This window comes from Epinephelus fuscoguttatus, linkage group LG4 (assembly GCF_011397635.1).
Source record: "Epinephelus fuscoguttatus linkage group LG4, E.fuscoguttatus.final_Chr_v1".
NCBI lineage: Eukaryota > Metazoa > Chordata > Actinopteri > Perciformes > Serranidae > Epinephelus > Epinephelus fuscoguttatus.
Genome location: NC_064755.1, coordinates 10,189,934 through 10,215,914, shown reverse-complemented (window position 1 = coordinate 10,215,914; position 25,981 = coordinate 10,189,934). Strand labels below are relative to the sequence as shown.

Genomic DNA, 25,981 nt, shown 5'->3' with positions numbered 1-25,981 from the left:
AATAAATGAAAGAAAAGAAAAGGTTCGAGTGAAGGAGGCCTCTGCCAGTATGGTCGACTGAAGCACTTATGCAGATTGCCAGCATGTTATTCCCCCCTGAATGTGGTTTCAGACGCTGCTCTCACCGGCTAGAATGGTAGTGGGATAATAAATAGTGGAGCAGTCTGCATTTATTTCAAAGCTTTGTGGTGGGGGTGCATGGGGTCGGATGGTATTTCCCTCTAAACATTGTAGGGGGGCATTAAACACAGTTCAGCCAAGAGCCCAAACCGCCGCTGTCATGGAGAAGCAGTCAACATCTCCATCCAGTTGTGTACGAACAGACGTAGAGGAGAAGTGAATTCTGTCATTCTCCCATGACGAGGAGCTCGGTGCCCACGTAAGAACGCATTCAGAAGGATATACGCACACACACATGCCAAGTGTCAATGTCAAATGGTTGCTTCCTTCCGCTGCTGCTGCTGCTTCTCCTTATGTAGCGAATAAACAGAGCACAACCCTTAATCCGGTTTGCTGTTGATGGCCATCCAAACTTGGCCTCAGCATTCCTCAGTCCTGGGGAGGGAAAGCCAACATGTCTTTCCCTGTATAAAAGTTCTTGTCGGAAAAGCAAAGTTATATTTAGTGTTAGGAAAATATGAGGTTGTTCAGAGAACAAAAGTAGCCGACACCAACACCTCTGTGTGTGTTTTTTGTGTGCTGGGTTTGTCCGTGTGCACACTCGCACATGCGCCAGGTCTGCTCCCCTGAGTCAGGAACAACAATAGGTCTAATCATAAGTTGTCAAAACAAAGCTGTGGGGCGATCTCCAGGAGGAGCATATGAAAGACAGTCAAAGAACAAGTAAAACATACACACATTTTTTTCCCATGCAGTAAGTGCAAATGTTGATGTCTCTTCTCACCTCCTCCCTTCTGCCTTTCCTCATCATCTCCTTTTCTTTCACTTCTTCCCTCATCTGCCATTTTCACTCTGTCTCTCTCTGTTTCTATTTCTTTTGGCAGGAGTAACAGGCACTCAGTGGGAGGTTCGCAGGGCGGCTCCCCAGGATGCTCCAGAGGGGGCTCACTGACAAACGGGGACCTGAATGAGGAGCAGATCTCTGGGCCGGGCTCGTCTGCTCGCCATCGGTCCTCCAAGAGTCACGTCAGCCCTGGAAGCAGCGCAGGTATAGGAAAAGTCTGCTAACCTTATTGTGTTACACTGTGTGTGTCGACTTCAACAGGATTTAGACTTTAATGTTAGACTCAGATCTTTTTGTCAGAGCTGATTTCTGATGTAAAAATGGATAGGGGCTGCTGGTTGTAATTTATCAAGATATTCTGTGTCTTTAAAGGGGCACAAAAAGATGTTCTGACCGCTACTTAGTAAAAAATAACCACATTACGTGACGTCAGAGTCTACAATAGTTTTGCCTAAATGATGACTTCTCAAAAAGCTGAGTTCTCTCTTTATGCTGTCCTCATTGAGACTTAAGTTAAAATCTGTCACCTCTCCCTCTTATATAGCCTGCATCCACACAGACTGGCGGACATTCACAACATAAAGTATACTCTGGACTGCACACAGATAGATTTTAAAAAAAGCGAATGTAAACCTGAATCTATGTCAGACGATTTCAGTTCAGGGACTGCATTTCAGCCAGTGTGTTCTGCCTCCTCACATGGACTGTTTACCTGCTGTTCAAATGTGATTAGTCAGTTCTACTCAGACTACTAACGGAAGCCAGAACTAATAATATAATAACAGAGATCAGTTACAGAATAGCCGTAACCATCTATTATATCTGTGTTATACTGCATAATATCCCACTCTCCTATCTGAACAAATTGAAATCAGTCTAACGCTTATCCAGGCAACCTTTTTTAGCAAAGTTATATATATTTACTATCCATTTTAAGCCTATAAAGCTGAGGCCTCTGTAACAAATTGTTTGCTTACTGTTTGTCCTTTTTATAGATGACTAGAATGTAACAATGTGTAGCAGCCAGCTAGATGCCCCAGATGTCAGAGCCTCTTCATGAATGCAGTATTAAAAATTAATAATCACCACATCAGCTGGTTCTTAGGTCCCGGTTTGATATGAGCTATCTCTCTTACACTGCAACAGTAAGTCATTTTTTTATCTATCTCTGCTCTCCCATCCTTCTTTCCTTCTATGTCTTCTCACAGACAAAGTTGAGTTGACGTCTAACGGGCTGGAGAGTCGCGGGGGCGTGGCCCGTCACACACCTCCTCCATCCTCTCCATCAGGTCGATCCCCAGCTGCCAGTAGCAGCAGCAGTAGCCCTTCTCCAGGTCAGGATGCCCTGGGTCCGGCCACGCCGGCGGAGCCCACTCCCAACGCCACCTCCAGCACCGAGCAGGCCAGCAACAGCACCACAGAGTCCAACACAGACTCACTCCCGGCAGGGTGAGAATCAGTGCATGTAGAGATAAAGTGCATAAGAACATCTTACATCTTGTCTATTAGTTAAAGCAGTGCGGTTATATTTCATATTTACTTCCCAAAAGTACATTAGCTATACAAATGTAAAGTGTAAAGAGATTCTCTCACCAAACTGTAAACACACATCAACCACACAAGACACTGAAATATGAGAATTCACCGAACTTTCAGTTTCCATTGTATTCCTCACACCTCCATACAGTAACAAAGATCGAGCCTACTTGCTATATTTCTGCTTGCAGCTGTAAACCACTTCGTGTTTCTACATCGATTTTTAATGATGCATTTCCAAAATAGCGGCCAGCATCATGTTTAACTCTGAACGTCAGAACAAATCAACCAATGAATAAGATATTAAGAAGTGTTAACATCCAGTTTCAGTCACAGTGGTGTAAATATTTTCTCCTGGAGGTGGTGAACTTTTTGACTGCTGACAGCAGACTGACAGCAGAATGTAATTACAATACTGTGATACAATGCAATACTGAAATATGCATTTACAGTGGCAGTTATGAATGTGCTTATTGATTAATGGAAGAAACGTTGCTGTAAACAGCTGTAGATTTAAATTCCTCCACTGATTTGTTGTTGCTTTCCTTTAACTGTTTTTTAATGTCTTTCACACTCTGTTTAAGTCAAATGAGCTGTATTGAAATTAAATACACCAGTGTTTGGTGGCAAAGCAAATGACAAGAATAAATAGTTACAAAGATAAATGTGATATATTTGGTAAATAATTGCAAGGGAGTCCGCGGCACTAAGAGCTCATGTTAGTAAATGATTGCAGGTGATTGAGACATATTTAGAGAGCTGATGTTTCCTCTGGGCTCATGATATCAATGCTCCTCTCTGTCTTTGTTGGTCACACACTGTTTCCCACTGAGTATTAGTGAGGGACACTCCCTTTGCTCTCAAAATAATCTAAGTTGTGTACTGGGGAGTAGTTTCATTGCTGTAATTACATTAATTATGAAATGCTTAAAAATAGGTGCTTCTAATATTAAGTGTGAATTGCAGACGTAAACGTAATTCTTCTGCCTCTCTCTGTCTCTGTGTGTAGCTGGGAGCAGAGGGTGTTGCCTCATGGAAGAGTGTACTATGTTGACCACAACACTAAAACGACAACCTGGGAGAGACCACTGCCACCAGGGTATGCCTGTTTCATTTTTATATGTTTTTTCTCTTTTGATGCAGTGTTTTTTTGAGCGCTGGTTAGACTCACCAACATGCTGGGTTGACAATTCGGTTTAAAAATCAGATATCAGTCAGTCATGTCTTCCTTAAGAGCAGTCATTTCAGCAGCAGAAAGACTGCAATTAGTTTCATTTGTGAACAGTAGCATTCATATTATAAGCCTTATAGTCTTAATTTGCTTTGAGACTATGTTTTAATTGTATTTACAAAAACAAAATGGTTCTCTTGTCTCAGAACATGTCTGTAGAAGAGGAAAGGGTAGATTATAAACACACTTCAGTAGGGCATGATGGCTATACTCAGACTGCTGGCAAATCAGATTTGTTTCTCACGTCAGATCTGTAAGACAGGCTGTCCACAGTGTTATTTGGAAGTGATCAGATTTGTGTGTCCAGACATCAACATAACTTTATTGGTCGCTGTGGTGATGATGTACAGCAGGTGTCAGTTACTATGTAGCTACGCTGGAACTGCGGCTTACCAACATGGAAGCGTGAGAATTTGGTCCACCATTTTTCCCTCCAAACAATCAAGCTGTGAAGCCGCTGTCAAGGTGCCAGCAAACAATTTATTCCAGCGTCTATCCATGGACTGTTGCTCTTCATGTCGTCCTCCAAAGCGCTCTGCTACTAAAAGCATGGATTCTGCTCAGCACTTCGGTCACTCGGGATTTGATGTTTCATTGACATGTTGAAATAATTTGAGTGGCCAAAGCGTCAAGACTGAGATGCATCTGTAAAAAACGAATTAGAATCAGATATGGTTTGGATCAGATTTGCAGAAAACGCGTTTTATGTGGTTTCTTGCTGTCCAGACTGTACAGTTTGTACAGAAATACATAAATACATTCACACGCACTTGGTTGTTAGGAGACTACTTGGAGGGCTCTTTGACCCAGCCAGGAATATGCAAGCACTAGTCAGTAATAATAGCTCTCCATTATTGAAGAGATAAAAAACTCTCAATACAAGTAGTTCACACAGTTCATTCAAAAGATGTATTTGTTGTACCACTATCTTACAATTGTCTGCAAACCATTTCTCTTTTGCTGAGTTTTTATTAAGACAGAGGAGGTTAAAGAGGATCTTTTATGCTTATTGTCAAGTTCATACTTGTTTTCAAGGTTCACATGCTTTATTGTAAAAAAAAAACAAAAAAAACCCACTTTATTTTATTCAAGTTGCTCTGTGTTTCATAGTCTTCCATACCATAGCGTCTCTGCAGTCAGTGAGGTGGAGAATGACTGTAACAGAAAATAGCTGCACTTTTTACTATGAAAAATCACCAATAAAAGCTTCTGAACACAACCAGACATGTTCCAGCAGGAATATGATCTGAAATCAGGGAGAAATTTACATTTACGGCAACAAAGTTTACATGTCGGCACATCAGCATGTAGCTTGCTCACAGGAATCACTTCAGTATACGTTTACCTCATTATTTGAAACTTTTGCCACGTTTATTATGAACATCCTTTATTGTTACACTATGACACAAAATATGGTCCACCTTTAAATAAAAGCGGATGGTGCAACACAGCTGATGAGCTACAAATTCCTGTGTCATCAAAGTTGAACTCAATGCCAAAAAATTTTGCAGATTTATTTCACCCTTACCAGCCAATCCTCTGACCGCAGCAGTTCCACTGAAATGAATTAAATTTTCCTCCACATTTAGCCATGTTAATTGGTGGTACGACCAGGCCTTTAGGAGCTCACATCACTGGCCATGTGCAGATCAAGTACAGAAATGTATTCAGAGGATTTCATGTTGAGCTCCACTCCTGTCAGCTGCCAGACCGAGCCTCCTTGTTTCTCGTTTGATTTAATAATGTATCAAGAATGTTTGCTCTCAGTTAAAACTACATACACTGTAATTGGTCCCAAATTATCCAGTGTGATTTTAGTGTTTGTGTACTAAGCCATCATAATGAGAACACAGCTTTCTGCCTCACTTTGTGGACAGCATTACGAGAGCAGAGCACCCCTGCCAGAGTCCAGCCCTTTTATGACATTTTTACTTGCACCTATTATTTATTGATTTTCACAGAGTGTGTGACTGGGTGACAGAGGGAAAGAGAGACTGTTGTTAGAAAAAGGTCACCCCCTCCTTCTCCCCGAACCCCCCCGCCCCCCCAATCTCAGTTTTTCCATACAAGGAACAAGAACGTGGGGGCCCAGAGAACAAAAGTCCTTTCTTAGAGCCACATGTACTTCCATCCACCACTGTGTTGGCTGCTGGCCGCCGTGGCCCTTCAGAGGATCAATTAGCAAGCTAATGCTGGGCTAGTGCTCCAGATGTACACACCAGGAACTGTTTAGAGGCTGGGGGGGCAGGGTGGGGAGGGTTAGGCAATCGAGGTTTGGAAGCTGAAATAATGAAAGCCATCCGAAGCCAGGCTGAGGAGAGCTTCTGAGTCACACTGCTCTTTATCAAATATACTCTAGAGTTTGTAACTAGTGATACATCACAGGCTTAACCACTCTCGTAAGCTGCAGGATGTCATAACACACTTTGTTTTAGTCTAGCCGTAGTAAGGCCTCTTAAATTAAAACTGATGCTGTGTTTACACCAAGCCGTACTTGTCAGCATGGCACGATGTGTGTCAACCACATTTTTACAGTTCCTTTTCAGGATTTTTGACAGTGTTATTCAGACAAAGTTAAACAATAGAAACTAGACTGTAAAGCATTTTATGGTGATATGAAATATTGCATTTGAAAAGATCAAATGGTTACATTTTAACTCGACTAATGCTTTTTAAATGGTTAAAGGGAATTCCCACCATTGAATGGCAACAGCTGTACCAAGCCTAAATGTAGCAGTAACATCTTCCCAAAAACCAGTTTCAGAGGCCAAATGGACAATCTAAAGAAAAGAACTCTTTCTTATGAACAACTTAATTACAGCTGTGAGCAATACTTGACAACTGGGACTGCAGTGTCTCCCATCTTGTCTGTTTGCTGGTGGCTTTCTAGAAGTGGCAGAGTACGTTAATGTGGCTGTGTTACTGAGCAATACTGATGCTGGGATGCTTAACAAACCCCAGTTTTGCCAGTTAGTTCTATCATGAATCAGCACAGGATCAAACCACCAGAGGGATGATGGATGTCCTGAGATACTTACAGTTTAATTTCTGCCTGTCCAGTGCACGCAACTTCCTGAGAATATTATTTCTGTCTTGAAAGAGTGTATGCTGATGGAGAGGCGCTTTCATCAGTAAAGTGAGCACTAGTGATATGCCATCACAGACTGAGCCAGCAGACAGCAAAAAAGAAGCAGCACAAAAAGTTTCCTTTAAGTGTTTTGAACATTATGTTTCTGATTAATCTGTTGATTCTCAGTTAATCAATTAGTTTTTTGGTCTATAAAACGGCAGAAAATGGTGAAAAATGTCCCCAAAGCCCAAGATGACATCCTCATATGTCTTGTTTTGTTCACCACCCAAAGAAACCAGAAACTGTTTTACATAACACAGCTGCAATCAGTGAATTTGGATTTTTTTTTTTCTTAAAAAATTACTTATACCGACTGATCGATTATTAAATTATTTGGTGATTAATTTAATAGTTGACAGGGTGATATTTAGAGTCTTATTAGAGTGTTTCCTTTTCAGCATATATTGCAAAAAGTATTTTTTTAAGTATCACTATATCCTGACAGTTGTTGAACTGTCAAAAAAAAATCATGCTCTCTTGTCTCCTCAAAGTGCTCCTAATGGCATTTGCAAGAATCCAGCGTGGCTGAATGAAAACAGCCAATCAGAGCAGAGGAGTCTCTAAAGCAGCTGTCAATCACAGCAATCACTGCTCATGAACTGCAGTCGAAGTGTCAAACTAGGCAGAGCTGATCAAAAATGAAACAAGATTCTGTTACTGCAATTCTCGCCTGAAATGTTTTCAGAAACATATTTTAGTGTACTGTTAGCTTTAAAATGAGAATGTTTGCTCTGGCCAGTGCATGGTGCATGGGTCACAAACTTTTTAATTTAACAGCCAGACAGCACATGAAAATACATTTCTGAAAACAATGAAGGTAAGAAATAGGCAATGTAGTAACTGAATCTTGGTTCATATTTGATCAGCGCTGCCTAGTTTGACAGTTTGACCGCAGTTCATGAGTAGCAATTGACATGAGCAGTGGAATATCACCAGAGCAAGCAGTAAGTACATGTATAGTATAGACATGTGAAAGCAGAGTCTGAAAGCAGATTGCCCCATTTCATTCAATAAACACATATCAAACTGTATCCCAATAGAGAATGAAGAAGATAGGAACTCATAGTGATTGCTGTCAGCCAACATGGTGATAAACAATGAATGGACTGTCCAAAAGAAGATAAAGGATGTACTGTATAGTCTTAATCTGGACAGTTCATAGTGAGGAGACTTTACATTTCTAGTTCCAAGATATACATGCAGTAGATAGTTAATGACATGACTGGTACAAAGAGTTGAAGTCAGATAGCAGGACTAAGTAGAGACTCTCAGACAGGCCATTGCGGGCTCTGGGATTTTCCCTGGCTCCAGTAAATAACTAGCTAGTGCTAATATCAGAGAGGGAACAGTATTTTTCTTGCCTTTTAAAGGAGGCTCGGAGGCATAGTGGTCAGAGAGACTATCCCTCAACAAAATAACTCCCTGTGTTTGCAATCATCCACACTGCTGAAGTGTCCTTGAGCAAGATATTGAAACCTGCCAGCTCGCGGGTGCTGTTGTGTTGCTGAGTCTGACTTGTGACCACAAGAGAAAAAAGATTTTCCCCTCAGAAGACAATTTATTCAAATCCTCACATTAGCTAATTTAGTACAGTGTTGTTTCTGAACTGAAATCTTCAGGGTGATAATGTAGACCATGTGGGCTTCAAAACACTATTGCTAGATATGTGTAAGGCCTCAGCAAGGAGCAGTTTAAGACCTGAGAAGTACCATTTACAGTACGTACTGTATGTGCACATACAGTTATCAAGAACATGACAGTGTCGACGGTTTATAGTGTTGCTCAAACTTCTCTGTTTTAGGGAAAAGTGAAGTTGTCTGTCAGGGTCATACAGTTTTGTCATGGCCACTAAAAGAGCTGTTAGTTGTTGTTTTTGGTGTCTCATATTTTGAGACTTCTCGGTTGCTTGTTGAGCATCAGCTGCCATCTCACTCAAGTACCAGGCTGAATACAATAAACATTAGTAGTGCCAGAAGACTCACTTTGCATGTTGGATGATGTTCAAGTTAGATCACTTATTTTGCCTAATACTGGTGCACAACTTCTGTTTATATGTAGAACTAAGATCTGTTTTTATGAACTTGACAATGAAAATAGAACTAAACATTTAGCCTCTGAAATAATCAATGAAGTTACGCTGCTCCTCATGCGTAAGTGTGCACAGCACTATTAATGGGGAGTCGTACAGCAGCTCTGTTTTCTGCTATGTTCAAGTTTTAGAGAATGTAATTAATATTTTCCTTAATGATTTATTTCACCCAACCACTGAGAGTATGCATGTTGTGAACTCGCCTATGTCGGCCCATCTTACTGTCTGAATAATGCACCCTTTAAATGGCAGGAAATTACTGCAGCTGTCTGACTTCAGACCAGGTTTTTGTTGGTCAATGGCACAATCACCTTCTGCTACCTCAAAATAGCAATACACCAACAGTTTACCTGATCAAACCTCATTTTAAGACATCCACACCCAGGGGCGCAACGATAAGCGCAAGTACATTTGCAGCTTACACAATGTGGCCACTAGCCACGAATATGACAACTGCGTCGGTCTTAAATGGGCAATGACAGTTTCGCTGCACTGTGCATCACTTTGGATGTAAGACAGGGCCCATCATCTTTAAGATTTTACTTCTTTCTGATTTGGAGATAGTGTGGTTACTGGTGGTAATAGCAAGTGTGTTTTAAAGGATAAGTTAGGGGATAAATTTTCTATTTTTCATATTGTCAACAAATAATATGAATGGACCCAAACCACCAATATATTCATTCTACTATGAAACCATTAAAAACAACATAAGTGAGCCACACTGTTGCACCTTCGTTACCACGAACACACACACTGTCATTTATTTTGATGCAGTCCCACATACACCTTCCTGCTGCCCCAACACTCTCTAGGGCACTGAATGTGCATTAATCCACTGCTGAAAATAGTTCTCAACAAATGCACTTCTCCCTTCTGTTGAGTGAATAAAAACCACAGATCCCAGCAGTTTCAGTAATGTAGAGCTTTGTTAAAAGTCTATAAATACATTTTATATTTGTGACTTGTTTTTTAAAACATTAGCATGTATCTTTATATAGAACAGCCAAAAATGTGAACTGAGAGGAATCACTGTATCATATTGTCCTATATCGTATGATTACTGATTTTAATGTACAAAAATTTCCCTAACAAATACTTTGTGTTACCTGTTGCTGCTTCACAATAAAATGTACTGCCGGTTGAACTCTTTTAATCTGAAACAGAAAAAAGTGTTTGGTTTGCATTAGCGAGACATGGCTGAAGCAGAGATGTCATTAAACAGAGAAATAAACAGTAACAGTAGAGTACTCACATGCATTGTTTCCTGTGAATCCTTTGTGTGTTGTGTTCTGTTTTGAATCCACACAGGAAAGGCGGACTGCACCATTAACAATGAAAACTACAACATAAGGGGCAAATGCAAGATGTAAATATATTGAATTGCTGTTGCTGAAAAAATGCCAGCCATGTATAGCCTTTAGAAAGTGAGGTGGGATGCCCTGGTGGTGCAGCGGATAAGCTGCCGACATAGAACAGTTACATCACTGGTTTGAATCCTGCATGTCATTTTTTCATCACCTTTTACTATCAACTTGGTAACAGAGACATAAAATGCCCCAAACCCTCCATGAATAGAGACTTAACTTAATAAAAATCTCAGGGATTATAACATTTAATAAATATGTACTCATTCAGGGAAAGTTGACTGAGAATGTTAACTTGAGTAAATCTTTCATGCAGCTCTCCTCCTGTGCACTGAATACACAGTGAATGTGTGTGTGTGAGTTTGCAGTAATAGCTTTGGTGCAACAGAAGTGAGTCTATTTAGAGGACTTGAACCCCTGGAAGGATTCAGCAAATGAAAACCTTGGAAACCTTGTGTGTTGTTCAGATTCCCACCAGTAATGAAATGTTGTGTTTTTCCATGTAATGCAATACCAGAGAGCTTTAAAAAGTGTGTCTCAAACTGTTAAAGTGTAGAATAGAATAGATAAGATTTTGACAAATTAAAGTTCATTGTAGGAAACTAGAGCAGAGTTTTATCTTACAGCTTGTCTCACACATCCATTGCAGTAGCTGGTGTTTTTTTTATGCCTCCACGCCGACAACAGCCATGGCTGGAGGCGTTATGTTTTTGGGTTGTCCATCCACCCTATTCTCGTGAATGCAATATCTCCAGAACACCTTGGGGGAATTTCTTCAAATTTAACACAAACGTACAGGTTGAATCGATACATTTTAAAATATGTAGTTTATTTGTAGCATCATCCACATTTAAAAACTTTGTCTGCTGTCATGGCTTCATATGAGTCTGGACAGACATGGATGTAAACTGTAACTTGACATGGTGGTGGTGGGATACAACCACAAGGCAGAAATTCTAGTTTTATCCTGACTGTGGTGGAAACCAGACCTGAAGCCCACTTTAGAAAAACATTGAACAAACTAGAAATGAAGAGGATCACAGAGATATAGTGCTCCAGCTAGTTATGAAAAGTCTAAAGAATGTCATGGAGTTTTAACATCGGGGCAACAATGAAAGCTTTTTCCTGGTCTGCTTTTATTCCTTTATATGTGTGTAAGTGTGTGTGTGCGTATTTCTCAAGCCTGTTGGTATCTGCAGTGTGTTTTTGTTAGCATGCGGAAGTTGATGCTGTTTTCTCTTCCAAATTCTGTAGCACTTGAGTCAGAGATATGAGAATAGAAGCAGAGCAGCATAACAGCAGCTTGTCCTGCTGAGCCAAGGAAACTGGTCAGTGTGCGCGCGTGCGTGCGTGCGGGAGAGAGTGAGTGAGTGAAGCCATGTTCCTCTGTGTGTGTGTGTGTGTGTGTGTGTGTGTGTGTGTGTGTGTGTGTGTTTGGCATATGTGACCAGTGTTTCCTGTGAGTGTGTGTGTATTTCTGTGGAACGTCTATATCTCAGTCTGTGTCCAGACCCCCCATCTCAGGGGAGGAACAGGGTATACATAGACATCTGAGTAATGCCATTGGCAGGCACTGACACACAAACACATGCCACAGCACATGGTTATTGTCACTCAGAAACCTGGCGTCTCCTATTGTTTTCCCTCATCATTGTAATTGAGGGCTGGCATTGTCTTAAAGTGAATAAACTGTTTGATGACGTCTGAGGCCGAGCCAAACCAAAGTTTGGGACCTGCCGTGTGAATATCCAGCAGCCTTATTCTGTCCCTGGAAAGCGGATTTTCTGGAGATATTGACCAAGTTTTAAAGTTTGCCGCTGACCATATGCAAGTTTGGGATATTTTTTTTACATGCACAGGCCCTTAGACACTATGAAAAGTAGAAAACTAGTTACGCCAAATTTGTGGAAAAAATATGTTGGTATCTGTTTTATTTTACTAAGCTCAGTAATCCACAACTTTAATCTCTCTCATCACTAACGTGTTCTGTCAGGGATATTTTGGTTTAACCATTTTAGCAGCATAATCTATCCTTTCCTTCCCCTCCACTTCTTTTCCTCGTCCATTTCTTTCCTGCTTCTATACATCTTTACGCTTTTATCCCCTTTCCTCTTTTCTTCTTCCTCCCTCCCACTCTGTCTCCCTCCTCTCACTGTTTTCTTTCCTTTTCTTGCCTTTGTTTTTTCTTTCCTCGTCTCTATAAATCAACACTGTTACTATCAGCAGCGTAACGTTTTGATACAACCACCCACTCTTGACTTGTGCTTAATAAAGATGTTGTTGAAAGCTGCAGCCCCTCACATTTCCCCCCTTCTCTCTCTGTCCCCACTCCAGCTGGGAGAAGCGAGTGGACCAGCGGGGCAGGTTCTACTACGTGGACCACAACACCAGAACCACCACATGGCAGAGGCCCACAGCAGAGTCTGTGCGCAACTACCAGCAGTGGCAGAGTCAGCGCAGCCAACTGCAGGGCGCCATGCACCAGTTCAGTCAGCGCTTCCTCTACCAGGTATTCAAACCTTAACTGGCCAAGTTTTCATGCACACAGTATTCTAGTACACAGGAGAAAGAAGGCCACCTGTAGCAGTGACCTCTATAGCTCATTCTGACGCCTCTGTTCCTCAACATAGTGAAAGAGTAACTGTATATTTATATATAAAAAGTCCTCTTAGCAAAGGTAGAGTCAACACTATTTTTGTCATGTTCGCTGTTGCACAAAATGTCGCCTCATTTGTGGCACCTCACACAGAAAATAACGGTGCACTCTGACCAAAAAAACTGTTTTCTCCATCACCCCGTCAACACTGAAAACAGAGTTTGTGAAAATCTTCGTCCTGGATGGGGTTTTGCAAATGGTCCATTTACAGTGATCTAAAGCACAGATTAGGTGTGGATGAAAAGCCAAAACACATTTAAAAAAGCTACGTTTTCAAACGTTGCCATGTACATGTGGAGTAGGCCTGAAAGTAATGCCATGTTTACCAGAAAGATGTGACGTGATTTATCAGCCTGTGATGTGTTACATGGAGGACAGAAATTCCCGTCAATAGCAGCGTGTCAACCGACAGACAAAACCACAGTCACTCCAATTTCACAAATACGCAGAATCTTCTTCGGTCACTTATGACTTTTATTGTGTGTAGACATTACACTGTATGTATAGATTTTTAGATGTATTATAGATGTATTTTTTCAAGTTTGGCTCAAACGTCCACTCAGACTCAAGAATAAACATGAAATTTTGGTGGTCAAAAGTAAAAGATGACTGTGACTTTGCGTGTGTCTCATTGTGTGAAGGCGATATCTCAAGAAGGTCTTCAAGGAATTTCCTCAAATTTGGCACAAACATCCACTTGGACTCAATAATTAATTCATTAGAAGTTTGGTGGTCAAAGGTGCCTTCACAAAACATGTTTAAAGACAAACTTTTTTAAATTTGACACATTGTTACTTTAAAGCAGCACAAATCCGTTCGTTCAGCCACTGTTTTTGGAGGTAAAACCCTGCGGTGTCACGCATTACTTTAGGGTTTAAAGTTGGGCTAGAGTTGATCTGCTTCAGCTCACATTGTTGAGAATGAAAACGCTGTGAAATACTTTTCATGAAATGTCACATAGTAGATCTTTGTTTAGATTTGTCGCACAATGCACCTCATGACTGAACACAATCAGTACATGTTTTGAGTAACATCAGCACTGTATATGACACAGTGTGGTTTACTTGTTGGAGACGTCGCCTATAGGGGGGGATCAAAGATGTTATTTGAGACTTGTTTATAGTATTTTTCCAGTGGAGTCAGTTAGAGGTTCGGCTGTGTCTCTGACAGTCGCCTTCCTCTCAGTGAAGCAGCCAAGGTCAGACTGCAGCCAGACAGTACAGACTTATGGGACTAAATCAACAGAGCTTTCTCAATGGACCATTAGTAAAACCAGCCTTAAAACACTTATAGGCTTCTATAAAAACACCCCACCCAACACTCTGTGTGTGTGTGTGTGTGTGTGTGTGTGTGTGTGTGTGTGTGTGTGTGTGTGTGTGTGTGTGTGTGTGTGCTAGCATTTCAGTTTTTTTGAAAATGTTTTACTCCATCCATTCTTCGAACCCTCCCATCATCTGTCTGTCCTGTTATTCATACACCATCATCACATCCCTCCCTTTTTTAAACTCATTGACATTTTCACACCCAAAGATTTCTCCCTTCACACTCTAGATCCCATCATCTCACAGCATCCCTGTCTGCATGTGGCTGCTGTGGTCAGTGTTGAAATGTTTCATTACTCAATTTAACCAGAACACTCAGATTCATTTTTTGGTCTTCAGACTACTGAAGCAGGAGTAGTTAAACTTTGGGCATTAACCCCCATCAAACATCTGGGCAGTTAACATACAAGCAGCAGAGAAACAAAGCTCCTTTATGAAAAGTTAAACACAAAATGTGGTGTAGCTGCTAACTTATTATTGATTTATTGTTCACTTGCAGTTACAGTGGCTCTTGGCTGGTTATCATTTTGTGTTTCTGTTTACACTAAAGTTGTTATTATTTCTGTTCCAAGGCTGGGTATCAAACCTCAGTACTTTTTGGGTACAAGAAAAAATGTGTACATAGCAAGTCTTGAAAGCACCAAAAGCTGACATTAATGCTTTTTTGGATTCTTAGCCATGTTTCCTTATTCTTTGATCAGATATTTTTAAACCTTTCTCGTACAGCACTGTTAACTTGTACAGTTGCTTGTGTTAGACAAAATTAAACACTGTAGTGTAGCTGTTGTTCCAGATACTTTTTTTCCACTGTTCTCTGCCTTTTTTAGGGAGGAGTAACTGGATCAAAAATTTGGCAATGCTTAGGAAAAGATAGAAAGTTCTGGGTACATTCAGGATACTGAGCAGTGTCAGGATTAATTCAGGTTTTCATGTCACCAAAGAGGACACTACACACCTTGAGTCCTCCTTGTGACAGAGACATTTAGGTTCAGCGTTGGCTGGAAACTTGCCTACTTCCTTCCTCCTCCGCCCTGGTTCCCTCCCTCCCTGCACTCCCTCAGTGTGTGTGTGTGTGTGTGTGAGAAAAGCCAAAAGGCAGGTCTGCCCTCCATGTTGATAGTACACTGCTCCGTCTTGGAATGCCCACATTGCTGATAGCAGCTACTATTTATGGCCCCAGTGTGTGTGAACAAGAAAACACACAAAAGAGCTCATAGTTGAACTGTGAGCACAGCCACATGTTCTACTGCCCGACTAACACTCTCACTGTGTGCAGACGCACTATAGAAAATAATTATTCGAAAATTAGTTAGATAATATATCATCCTCTCTTACCATTATTAATAAGGTCATGGTCATAAGGTTTTATTTTTATTTTCTGTGGCTGTTCAGGATTCTTTGTTAGTGTTTGTTTGTGTTTGTGATGCTCGTGTGTATGTAGGTCCCCACTGTTAAATCACGTGCTCCTCTTCTCTGAGTTTGTGTGTGTGTGTGTGTGTGTGTGTGTGTGTGTGTGTGTGTGTGTGTGTTCACAGGCTTGTAATGTCGAGGTCAGGTGCTACATTTCTTTTCTGTAGCACATGACAACCAGAGAGGGTCAAGGGGCTGGTTGTCCTCTTAAATGGACCATGGCACTGTAACTGGTGTCTCCATGCATGCATGCAGACTCACACACACAGACACACAGTCACACAGACACACACAGATACACATACTGTGTAAAGTTGTGTCTGAGCAAACTCTTAAAATAAAGCACCAAAGCGTGCAAGCATTCAAAGTTTTTATGCAGTAGCCACACAAATACTTGCAGATATACCCTTTTTTAGCTGGTCCTGTGTGTATGTGTGTGTGTGTGTGTGTGTTCAGAGTAATTGCAGCTCGTTAGGAACCCCAGAGAGAGCTGCCTCAGAGTCATTAACTGCTGTTTCCGGCTCTCCCCTCTCTCTCCCCCCTCTTCTTTTCACCTTTACCATTCTTCCTTTCCTTGACCTCTATCCGTTTCTTTAGCCCCGCCCATCATTCTGTCATCCCTCCAAAATCCCCCCAATCTCCATTTCCCTCTCAAAATTCCCCTTTTCTGCATCATTTTTATCTTGATTCGCTTGCGATCACGTCTCCTTCTTTCTCTTTCTTTATCTCTGTTTTTACCACTCTTCTTCCTCCGGCCTCAGAATTCGTCCCCCTCCCAACCTCCCTCGCTTGCCTCTCTCCCCCTCCCTCCACCCCCCCATCTCCGACTCTCTGTCCATTCTCGCTGGAACAAGGACCCTTAACAGCAGCACCTGAATCAGCCCTGTGTTTTATCACTTGCACCACTGAACAGCTTACACATGGCTGTAAGTCACATTCGCTGATGTTTACACACAACCCGTCATTGCTCATGTTTCCATAAAGCACGTTTGTGAGTGGTTAATACTATGAAAGGACAATGAACAGACGTTATTTAAACTGCACTGATGCTGGTTTTGTTAACAGTATGTTGTGAATTAAAGATTGATCCTATGAGTGTGATTTACTGTATGTTGGTTTTACTATACATTAAAAATGTTTATCTTGCGTTAAAATTAAACATCAGTGGACAGAACCTGCTAGTTTGCATGGGCAGATAAGTTTCCTCTTCACACATATAATCCTATGATTTAAATACCTACATTTGTATTCACATATATTACAGTTGCATTCAGACATTTTCCAAACTACACCATTGGGCCAAAGAGCAGTAATTTGTTTACGTGTTACAGTACACTGCACTGTGGACAAATATTTAGTCAGAGTTCACAGTAATTTTCCTATGCAAAAAAGTCACAATAAAATGTTTGTGCTCAGTGGCACTCTCTTCACACGCAAAGGGCCCACATCCCTAGACAACAACAACAGAAGAAAGGAAACAGTTCCACAAAAAGTAACAGCATCAGCACCTAGCAAGCAGGCCCCTAGAAACACAACTCAGCCTTGCAGCCAGTTTTTCCCAGTGGACACTCTCAGTATTGAAGCGACGAAATTCCCTGCAGCCCAAAAAGCATTTTCCCCACAGGCCACCACTGTAAAAGTAAAGCCTGTAAAACTGTTGACGGGACACCTCAAACTGCAAACAAGTTCAATTATGACTCTTCTTTGTGTATTTTGATCCATGGAGGTTTTATGTTAGTGACCCTTTCCTCTAGCAGAGAAAAGCAATTTCGAAATCTGTGATGTCATCACAGCCGAGCCGAGCATGAACTCGCGGACGGGGCCAGTAGGAGAAACACTACTTCACATATTCAGTGGGCTGCATGCTGCAAAAGTAAACCTGGAAGCTAGAAACTTTTTTGGCATATGTGCTAGGTGAGCAACTCCATTGGTATGAATAGGTGCCATCTTGGCATCCAGTATCTAGTTATTATCATAAATTGTTATAGTACAGCGCCATCTTGGAATTGCCTATATATGTGGAATAGCCTATATATGTTGACATTTTGGCATCTATGCCACCGTTACAAGTAAGCCTAATTAGTGTTGAGCAATTCCTGTTTGCTGTGTACCCATGTGTGAACTTAAAAACATGATGATTGTCAGGCTTGTTCTGGAGCTATGTCTTTGGCATGATTTTCAAGCAATTTTATGGATGTTTATTTGCAGTGGACATTGAAGATAATGCTATCCTTGCAAAGTTACACTAAATCTAGCAAAACAGAATGTGTATCATGTCTGTGTGTTCAGGTTTGACTGATTTGTGACTCAGAGAAGGAGTATGACTCATGAAGCAAATTTGGCAATCAGGTGCTAAGGTTTTTAAAGTATAAGCAAGGGAAGTAATGTCCTCCATTAGCTGTGTGTCACAGCTGCTACAGCTCCAGTTGCTGACTGTGTGGATAAGCAGGCCAAACTACAATAACCTCAAAATTTTTAATGTCAGATCAATGGTATAATGTTGATTTGTTTTGTTTAGGCAAAGGTTCATAGTGGATAATGTTTAAATTGTCTCGATGAATGTTAAGATAATTGGTCATTTGCCATGGGGTTTGTTAAAGTTGAACATTTAACTCAATTCTTAATGTTGGGAACAAATTCCCAGTCTGACTCTTTACTTTCCTCTCTCAAAAAAGGACAAAAATGCAAAAACATCTTTGAAGAAAGCGTTTGTACATTTATAGAGCAAACAATTAATCAGGCAAGAAAAGAATTGGCAGATGACCCAATAATGAAAAAAATTGTTAGTTGCAGCCCAACCACATCTCACAGGGTCATTAGAAGACCTGAGACCATGGATTTCAGTTTAACGCTGTGGAAGAAAACTTTGAGTTGAGATATTTTGTTGCACATTTGTTAAATTGTCCTCAAACATCTCTGCCTGAACCGGGTCAAATTAAAACCGATCTGTTGAGAATATAAGCCTTGATGTCAAGTCGACTGAGGGAGCAAATTAGAAAGATGCAAATATTCACCAGCAAAAATATTTTCTTTATGATTTTTTTTCTTCTGAACACTGGGCAAGTAACCATCAGTTAATATAAGATGAGAAACAACATAACAAAAACTGCTTGGCTAAATCAGTCTGAAACACAGATGAGCATCCATGTTTTCAGAGTGTTTGAATGGCCGATGAACCCACTGACCTCAAGTTTATGGATTCCTGTTATTCGTTTTTTCTCCTCATGGGCACAGATTTGCCTCTGCTCTCTGCAGATGTGCAAAACAAGTGGCAAGTCGTCATTGCAACAGCAATGTGCCTAAAGTTTTTATAGATGTATAAATTAATAGTTAAAGTTTTTTTAATAGATTTGCATATTTTCTGTAGCCGCATTGGTGGTAAAAGTGTTTGGACATGTTAAAAACAACTGGCTGAAATCATCATTTTCACCTGTGGTGCCTGGCCATGAAATGGTATCCATTCAGATCCATAACACTGAGCCATTATTTCACACGTTTCTGCCAACATGCTGCTTTTCCCTCTCTTCTTCTCCCTCCCTTGTTTTCTCAGTCTCTCTTTCTTTTCCTCCCTCCAGCCTCACTCTGTCTGGAAGCTGCTGAGGAGCTGAATGGTCAGAGCCAGGATGAAGTCATCATGTCTTTATATCATTATATTCTCCTTTTACCTTTTTTAGTCACAGAAAACCCATAAGGGTGGGGCGCCGGGGCATAGATTGGCTGTTGATGGGAGCGACACACACATATATACACACACACACACACACACACACACACACACACACACACCCTTTAACCCTGTTATGTGCCCACTCTCGTTCCTTCAGCAGGCCCCGTCCTTTCCATCCTGACTTCCTCAGAGTTTCCATGACAGAGCTGCTTTAAATGGGCACAGTCACATTTCTTTTTGGGAAATGCTGCGTAAAGTGACGTTGACATTTGGTGGATAATACTCTACTTTATGGCTTCTCAGGAAATAATCATCACTTTTGTGGCGCAACATGTCTCAGTGAAAAAAAAAAAAAACCTTTGAAGGTCCACCAGCTTTCATTTGGAAAATAGTGGCTTTGGGTTTTTTCACTTCAGGGTAGCTAATAAAGGACAACATGCGCTACCTGTGCTGCCAAAACCTGCTATTAAACAGAACGTGAAGCCACAGAAACCAATTTTTTCATGCATTTTTGTATGATTTTATAAATGAATAACTGTGGGGCTTTTTGGGTTTTTTTGTCCACATTGAGGGTTGTTTGGCTTCTACAATCCCCAAATACAACTCACAGTGCACCCGCCTTTTTTATTTGCAGCACCACTGACATATTATCCAGCGTAACATGTTGTCATTAGAGGAACTGCTTGGTGGTGCAGTAAATGATTCTGCAGCAGTTTGCAACACACCTACATCAACCTCTTTGATAAACATCTTTAGCATGAAATCCCATCAGCAGCCACTAATTCCTAACAAGCGTCTTTTCAGCTACTTTTCCACTCGAGCTAATATATTCATGTGAGCTTGTGTGTGTGTATTCCAACATAAGAACGTACACATTGACTGACTGTTTGCCACGGACAAACTTTCCACACCATGGCACACACACACACACACACACACTTTTTTTTCAGTGTGTGTGTATATGAGTGTAGGCTGAGTAAACCCCTCAGTGGTTTCCAGACCCAGGGTGAATAAAGGTGCCTTTTGTCAGGCCTGGGGTGGGTTGGGGCGGCCGGTGAGGAGGCGGGAGGGGGGTGTCCAGTCTGGAACAAGCATGAATGTTCCCTCAGTTCCCTCAGACATCGCACTTCCCTGCCTACTTTCACAGCAGCACTAGAAGAGAGCAAGAGAAAAGAGGTGGGGTAGGGAGGGGTGCCAGGGTGGAGGAGGAGGTGAGGAGGAGGAGGAGGTGGGGTGTATTTGAGGAGGTGAGCGGGAAGCCGGGGGGTGGGGCTTGCATCCAGCCAGTGAGCTCATTGGAACAGCGTTGTTGTTTTATCCTCCTACCGAGCGTGTAGTTTTTGGAAGGCATACGAGCCGCCGGCCGGCCAGCTCCCTCAGTTGCCCCTTACCGCCGCAGCAGAGAGGAGCCACCCCCACCCCTTAACACACACACATGCACACACACACACACACACACACACACACACACAGCCAGCCTCACTCACCCACAGGTATCATCCCTGTTGTGTGAGTTAGCGAGGTCAAGCGAAGAGTTGATTGTCTAAGTTCGGGGCAGCTTTGCTAAGTAAGTTTTTCTGGATTTTTTTTATTTTCTAGTTTTTTTCTTTCTCATCCAAACTCTTGTTGGTTTTCCCTTCTTTCTGTATTTTTTGGGTTGTTTTTTCCCAATCTTTTCCTCCTTCTCATCCTCACGCGGCGGTGAGAAACCAAATGGACAGACTAAAGAACTTCACACCGTGACGTACAATGAGGACAACAAATGCTGAAAGCAGGAAAAAAGGCCTGCAGAGAGATGGAAGAAGAGAGGACAGAGACAGAAAGGTGTCCTAACCGGATTTGTTTTGTCTCTCTCTGTTTCTCTCTCAGCCGTCTGGTGCTCCGGTGGAAAATGATCCTCTGGGCCCACTGCCTCCTGGATGGGGTAAGTTTGCCTAACACACTCCTCATGCATACACTCCAGACAAAGATTTTGGTCAGTTTGAAAGTCCTCTTTACCTGCTGAAGGTGTTGATCAGTCAGGATAGGATTCTTCAGTCTGAGCTGTTTCCAATCACAACGTGAAATCCTCACCAGTTTTGTGTAGGTATTTTTTAATGACTCTTGCAAGTAGTTAACGGCAAAGCAATGCAATTTGTCAAGATATAAACGGTGGGCTCTTGATTTGGTCACTTAAAGTTTTTCAAAATGTGGTTTTTATTTCTGCAGACAGCTGCAATGGAGTGAGGTTTGGGTAAAGTGTTGCAAAATCTTTGCAGCATTGCAGCATTTTCTCTTTTCCACAGAACTCTGGGCGATCATTTTAAGCCTCTTAGTAACACCAGAAATAATGCTGGTTCGGTGGCTTCAATTATTTGCTAGTGCGTCTTCCTTGTAGCCCCCCCAGTGAGGACAGTTGTTAATTGATTGATTTATGTCTCAGCTCCTGATTTTGATTTTCATTCCGGTGTTGAAAATCTGGATAAAATGTCTCTTGGTTTCTTTTTCATCCCCTGCTCATGTTATACCAATTCATCACTGTACGCACTCCCTTTACTCTTAAGTCTGCAAATTACAGAGGCCGCGTTATTGATGGGACTCTTCATCATCCAACATTTTCCCAAATGAGTAATGTAATCGGATCCACGCAGAATCATGTCACACACATTCATTCATAAAGGAACGCCGCTGGCAGCTCCGCACCAACATTTTCACAGACTTCATCACACAGCCATGTTCGCTCCAAAAACCCTCACTCCCTTGCCCATGATGCCTTTTCAACATGTTGCGGTACCTCAAGACCAAAACCTCAATTATATCACTGGCTCAGATTCGCTTCTCTGGCGCGCTCTTTTTCATCTGTGGTCGATCCCCTCGCCTTTTTTTTTTTCAAGGCTCAGATTCATAAAGAGAAAGATGGGAGAAAAGAGGGAAAGATGGAGGAGAAGCACAAGAGACACTGGAATGAAAGAAACTAAAAAAGCGGAGGGGATGGGGGTGGGGGGGTTCAAACTGGATAGTAAAGAGGGGGTGGAGTGAGTCAAGGAGAAAGCTAGTAACAGTTGCAATGTGAGCACTACTGTTTCTGGGCCCTCCACACACTCCTGTTAATGAGAAAAAGATGTCAGAGCGATGGAGGGAGGAGGATGGGGCACCAGCTACTTTCTCATGAGACTAGTGGCTTACCGTACACACACAGACACACACTTTACACACTTCCATAAAATGTTACTCTATGTTCAAGGTGCTTCCTATGTAGTCCTTCAGGTATTTCGTACTTTTTTAAAGAAATGAGTCCTTGGCTCTGGGCTTAATATTTGCTCCCAACAGCACGGTCACTTTCACTTTGAGACACCCCCACCACGACCCTAATGCCACACATACTCACACACACTTGGGTTTACCCCGGTGAGCTATTCGAATCAAGCCTCAGTGAAATATCACATAGACTTGCTGGTTTTCTATCACGGTGGTGAGATTTTTTTTTCCCTGTCCATGCTGAAAGAGGGAGTGAGCCCAGTTGTTGCTGTCAGAGACTCTCAGGTGATCCCTCTGATCTCCATCGATTTATTGTGGAATTTATTTGCTTTTAAAACCCTCCAAGTTTAAACATCACAAACCCTAGAGAAGTGATTTTTTTTTTTTTTTTTCAGCGTGCTGTTGTGTTGTGTTTGTGTCCACAGAGAAGCGTCAGGACAATGGCAGAATTTACTTTGTCAACCACAACACACGGACAACACAATGGGACGATCCTCGGACCCAAGGGTGAGACTATGAACTGGAACAAGTACTAATACCTGTGTGTGTTAGTGTGTGTGCATGTGTTTGCCTGCTCGTTAGATGGAATGTCGCTTTGGGTGTTTGCTCGTACTGAAGACGATTTAATCATCACACACAGTTTAGTGTGACGACAGAGGGAGTGATCTACATTACAATGTGTACATGTTCCCCACTGATCAGGGTGACTCCTGGAATATTCTGGAATTTAGAGACTATAGAAATTTTGGGCTCTAGGCTGATATCCTTCGATCTCTCTGTTGTTTATTTGATCATTTTTCTGGCATCACTCTATTTCTTTGACATTTTAAACACTTCCTGAGCTGAATTGTTTTCCTCTCACATCACTCATTCTAATTGAACCTCTAACTCTTGGTTGGATGAAGTAAATTTCACACATTACAGATTTGAATTTTCAGTCCTTTTCTGTGGTCAGGCTCTTAGAGGTGCAGAGCATCTTCTGCTGTATATGACATCATAAGGGTAAGCTGGAGATGTGGTCACTTGCCTCGGTTTGTGCCTCTCATCTGTTAACGTTACATTCAGGTCACAGAGCTAAGTATAGCAGCCTTTGACTAACCCAGAAGCTTGTCATACAACACTTACTGCTGTTCTGAAGGTATTTCCACAATCCCCCCAAACTCTGCTAGCCATCTGAACAGGGGGAAAAAAGATTTTTAAGCAGTTTCAAAAAAAGATGGTAGCCTAAAAATGGTTCTTACATATATTCCACTGCATTGAAAAAACATCTTTGTTTCCCTGTGACATATAAGATAGAAAACACAATTTGAGTCATAACTTGTGAAGTGGGTTAAAAATCTTTTAAATGCTTAGCAGACTGAATATTTTTTTTATCAAGATGATGTGGAGGAGTTTTTGAGGACTTTGGGAATACCATCAGAACAGCGGTAAGTGATTCAGAAATCGCTGGGTATTTCTTGTTCTGACAAACTGATGGTTAGCTCCGTGATTCAGATGTAATACATGAGAAGCACAAACTGCGGCGAGAGTGGAACGAGGAATTCTTGGCCACACTAAAAATATTGCTTCGAGTCACTAGTCTTTATAGTAAGATAACTTTTTTTACGGGCCTCTGCTGCTGTGGGCCCCACTGATGCAGGCTCTCTAGACTTTATTCTGGTTGGAAGCAGTCTAAATGCCTTTGGGATCCTCAGAGGAGATAAACTCCACCTGAGCACGGCTGTGAATTTTTGTACCAGCGCAGGGTTTTTGTTTCAACGTCTAGGGCTTTAGATCCACAGGTTGGCGGGGAGGTGTGTTAGTTTCATCCCCAGGACGGGGCCCCCTTCGGCTGGGACCGTGCTCACTGCCCCTCTCCCTGTTGCAGGATGATCAAGGAGCACCCCCTGCCCCCGGGCTGGGAGATGAAGTACACCGCCGAGGGAGTCCGATATTTTGTGGACCACAACTCGCGCACCACCACCTTTAAAGACCCCCGACCTGGGTTTGAGTCAGGGTAAATATTCTCTTAGCCCTTCCTCCCAGATCTGCTTTTTTTATTTTTTTTTTTAATTCAAAGTATGTCACAGGCTGAGGCAAAGACATTCTGACTCTGAGGAAATGATCCCTGTCATGAATTTCATGGAGACAAAAACCTGATGAAGTGAACTAAATCAGCTTTTTTATCAATTTGATTAATTATTGCACAATGATTTTGCCTTGGTCTGACATAACTACATTGCAAATATCAATTTAAACAATCCCCTCGTTTTGTGAGAAGCTTAAAAATCATGAAAAAGGTCAAAGCTGTATCTAAACTACATCATCTTTTTTATTTTTTGTCTGCATCTGTATTGAGCCCATGTTTTATCCATCGCCTCGCCTTTCATTTCTATTTTTAAATACCTGTTTGGGCCAGATTGAATTAACTTAAGCCTCACAGATATTTTAACAAGAAGTGATATTTTATCACAGCAACATGTTCATGCTAGCACACACACACACACACACACACACACACACACGCGCATACACCTCTTCCCCTCAGCCTGTGGATGTTTGCCTTGCCTTGAAGCAGTCTCAAATCTCACCGCAAAAGTCAGGAGAATGTGCAGATGTGCGACAACAGATCCACTGCAGACTGCACTGGCATGTGTGTGGGTGTGTGCGCACTCTGGTGTTTGTGCTTTTCTGTGTTCATGTTCAACATATAAGTGTGTATTTGCTTATGGCCTGCTTGTGTGTGTGTGTGTGTGTGTGTGTGTGTGTGTGTGTATGCGCGTGCATCTGCAAACTGCTTTTCACGCTGATATTTGAACGTATTTTTAGGCCGCTGGTTATGGAGGGCTTTTGAAAGAGTCTTTACTGTTTTTACACTGGATCCTGCAGGAGTGTGTGTGTGTGTGTGTGTGTGTGTGTGTGTGTGTGTGTGTGTGTGTGTGTGTGTCCGTGGCCAGCGCTCTGCCTCTGCGGTCTCCATTTCCTAACCCAAACCAAGATGTGCCCGGCAGCTCGGCGAGCACAAACCCGACGCATTAGAGGCCTCCTTCTTCTTCTCTTCTCCCCCCCATTTCACTCTCTCTCCTCCCTTCCTCCCATTATCTTCCTAACTCACTCTCTCTTTCTTTCTCTCTGTGTCTCGGCCTCTCCAGTGCTGACAAGGCACATATCCAGCGTGTGTGTGCAGTGGGTTGGTGGAGCTTATACTAACACAGCTGCAGGACCAGACTCACCTCTGCCTTTGAGACCCAGACGCACCGAGCCGTTATTTAGAACAGAATGGCTGCTGGTGTGAATTTAATATTTACTTTGAGTCTCTGGCCTACAACCTAGAACATGAGGGCTTCTTAAAGGAGACCGTCATGTGTCTGTTGATCAACCGTCCACCGAAGAGCC

The 25,981-nt window shown here is 42.0% G+C and overlaps 1 protein-coding gene across 2 annotated transcripts in view; it reads left to right on the top strand.

Moving 5' to 3' along the window:
* wwp2 (WW domain containing E3 ubiquitin protein ligase 2) overlaps positions 1 to 25,981 on the top strand; it is a 70,777-nt gene that overhangs the window by 26,989 nt on the left and 17,807 nt on the right. The window contains exons 7-13 of one of the 2 annotated variants that reach the window (XM_049574882.1): positions 1,005 to 1,168; positions 2,173 to 2,413; positions 3,510 to 3,599; positions 12,649 to 12,823; positions 21,239 to 21,293; positions 23,032 to 23,113; positions 24,474 to 24,602. In XM_049574882.1, coding sequence (XP_049430839.1) covers positions 1,005 to 1,168; positions 2,173 to 2,413; positions 3,510 to 3,599; positions 12,649 to 12,823; positions 21,239 to 21,293; positions 23,032 to 23,113; positions 24,474 to 24,602 — 936 coding nt within the window. The remainder of the gene's footprint in view (positions 1 to 1,004; positions 1,169 to 2,172; positions 2,414 to 3,509; positions 3,600 to 12,648; positions 12,824 to 21,238; positions 21,294 to 23,031; positions 23,114 to 24,473; positions 24,603 to 25,981) is intronic. The other variant, XM_049574883.1, reaches the window with a different exon arrangement.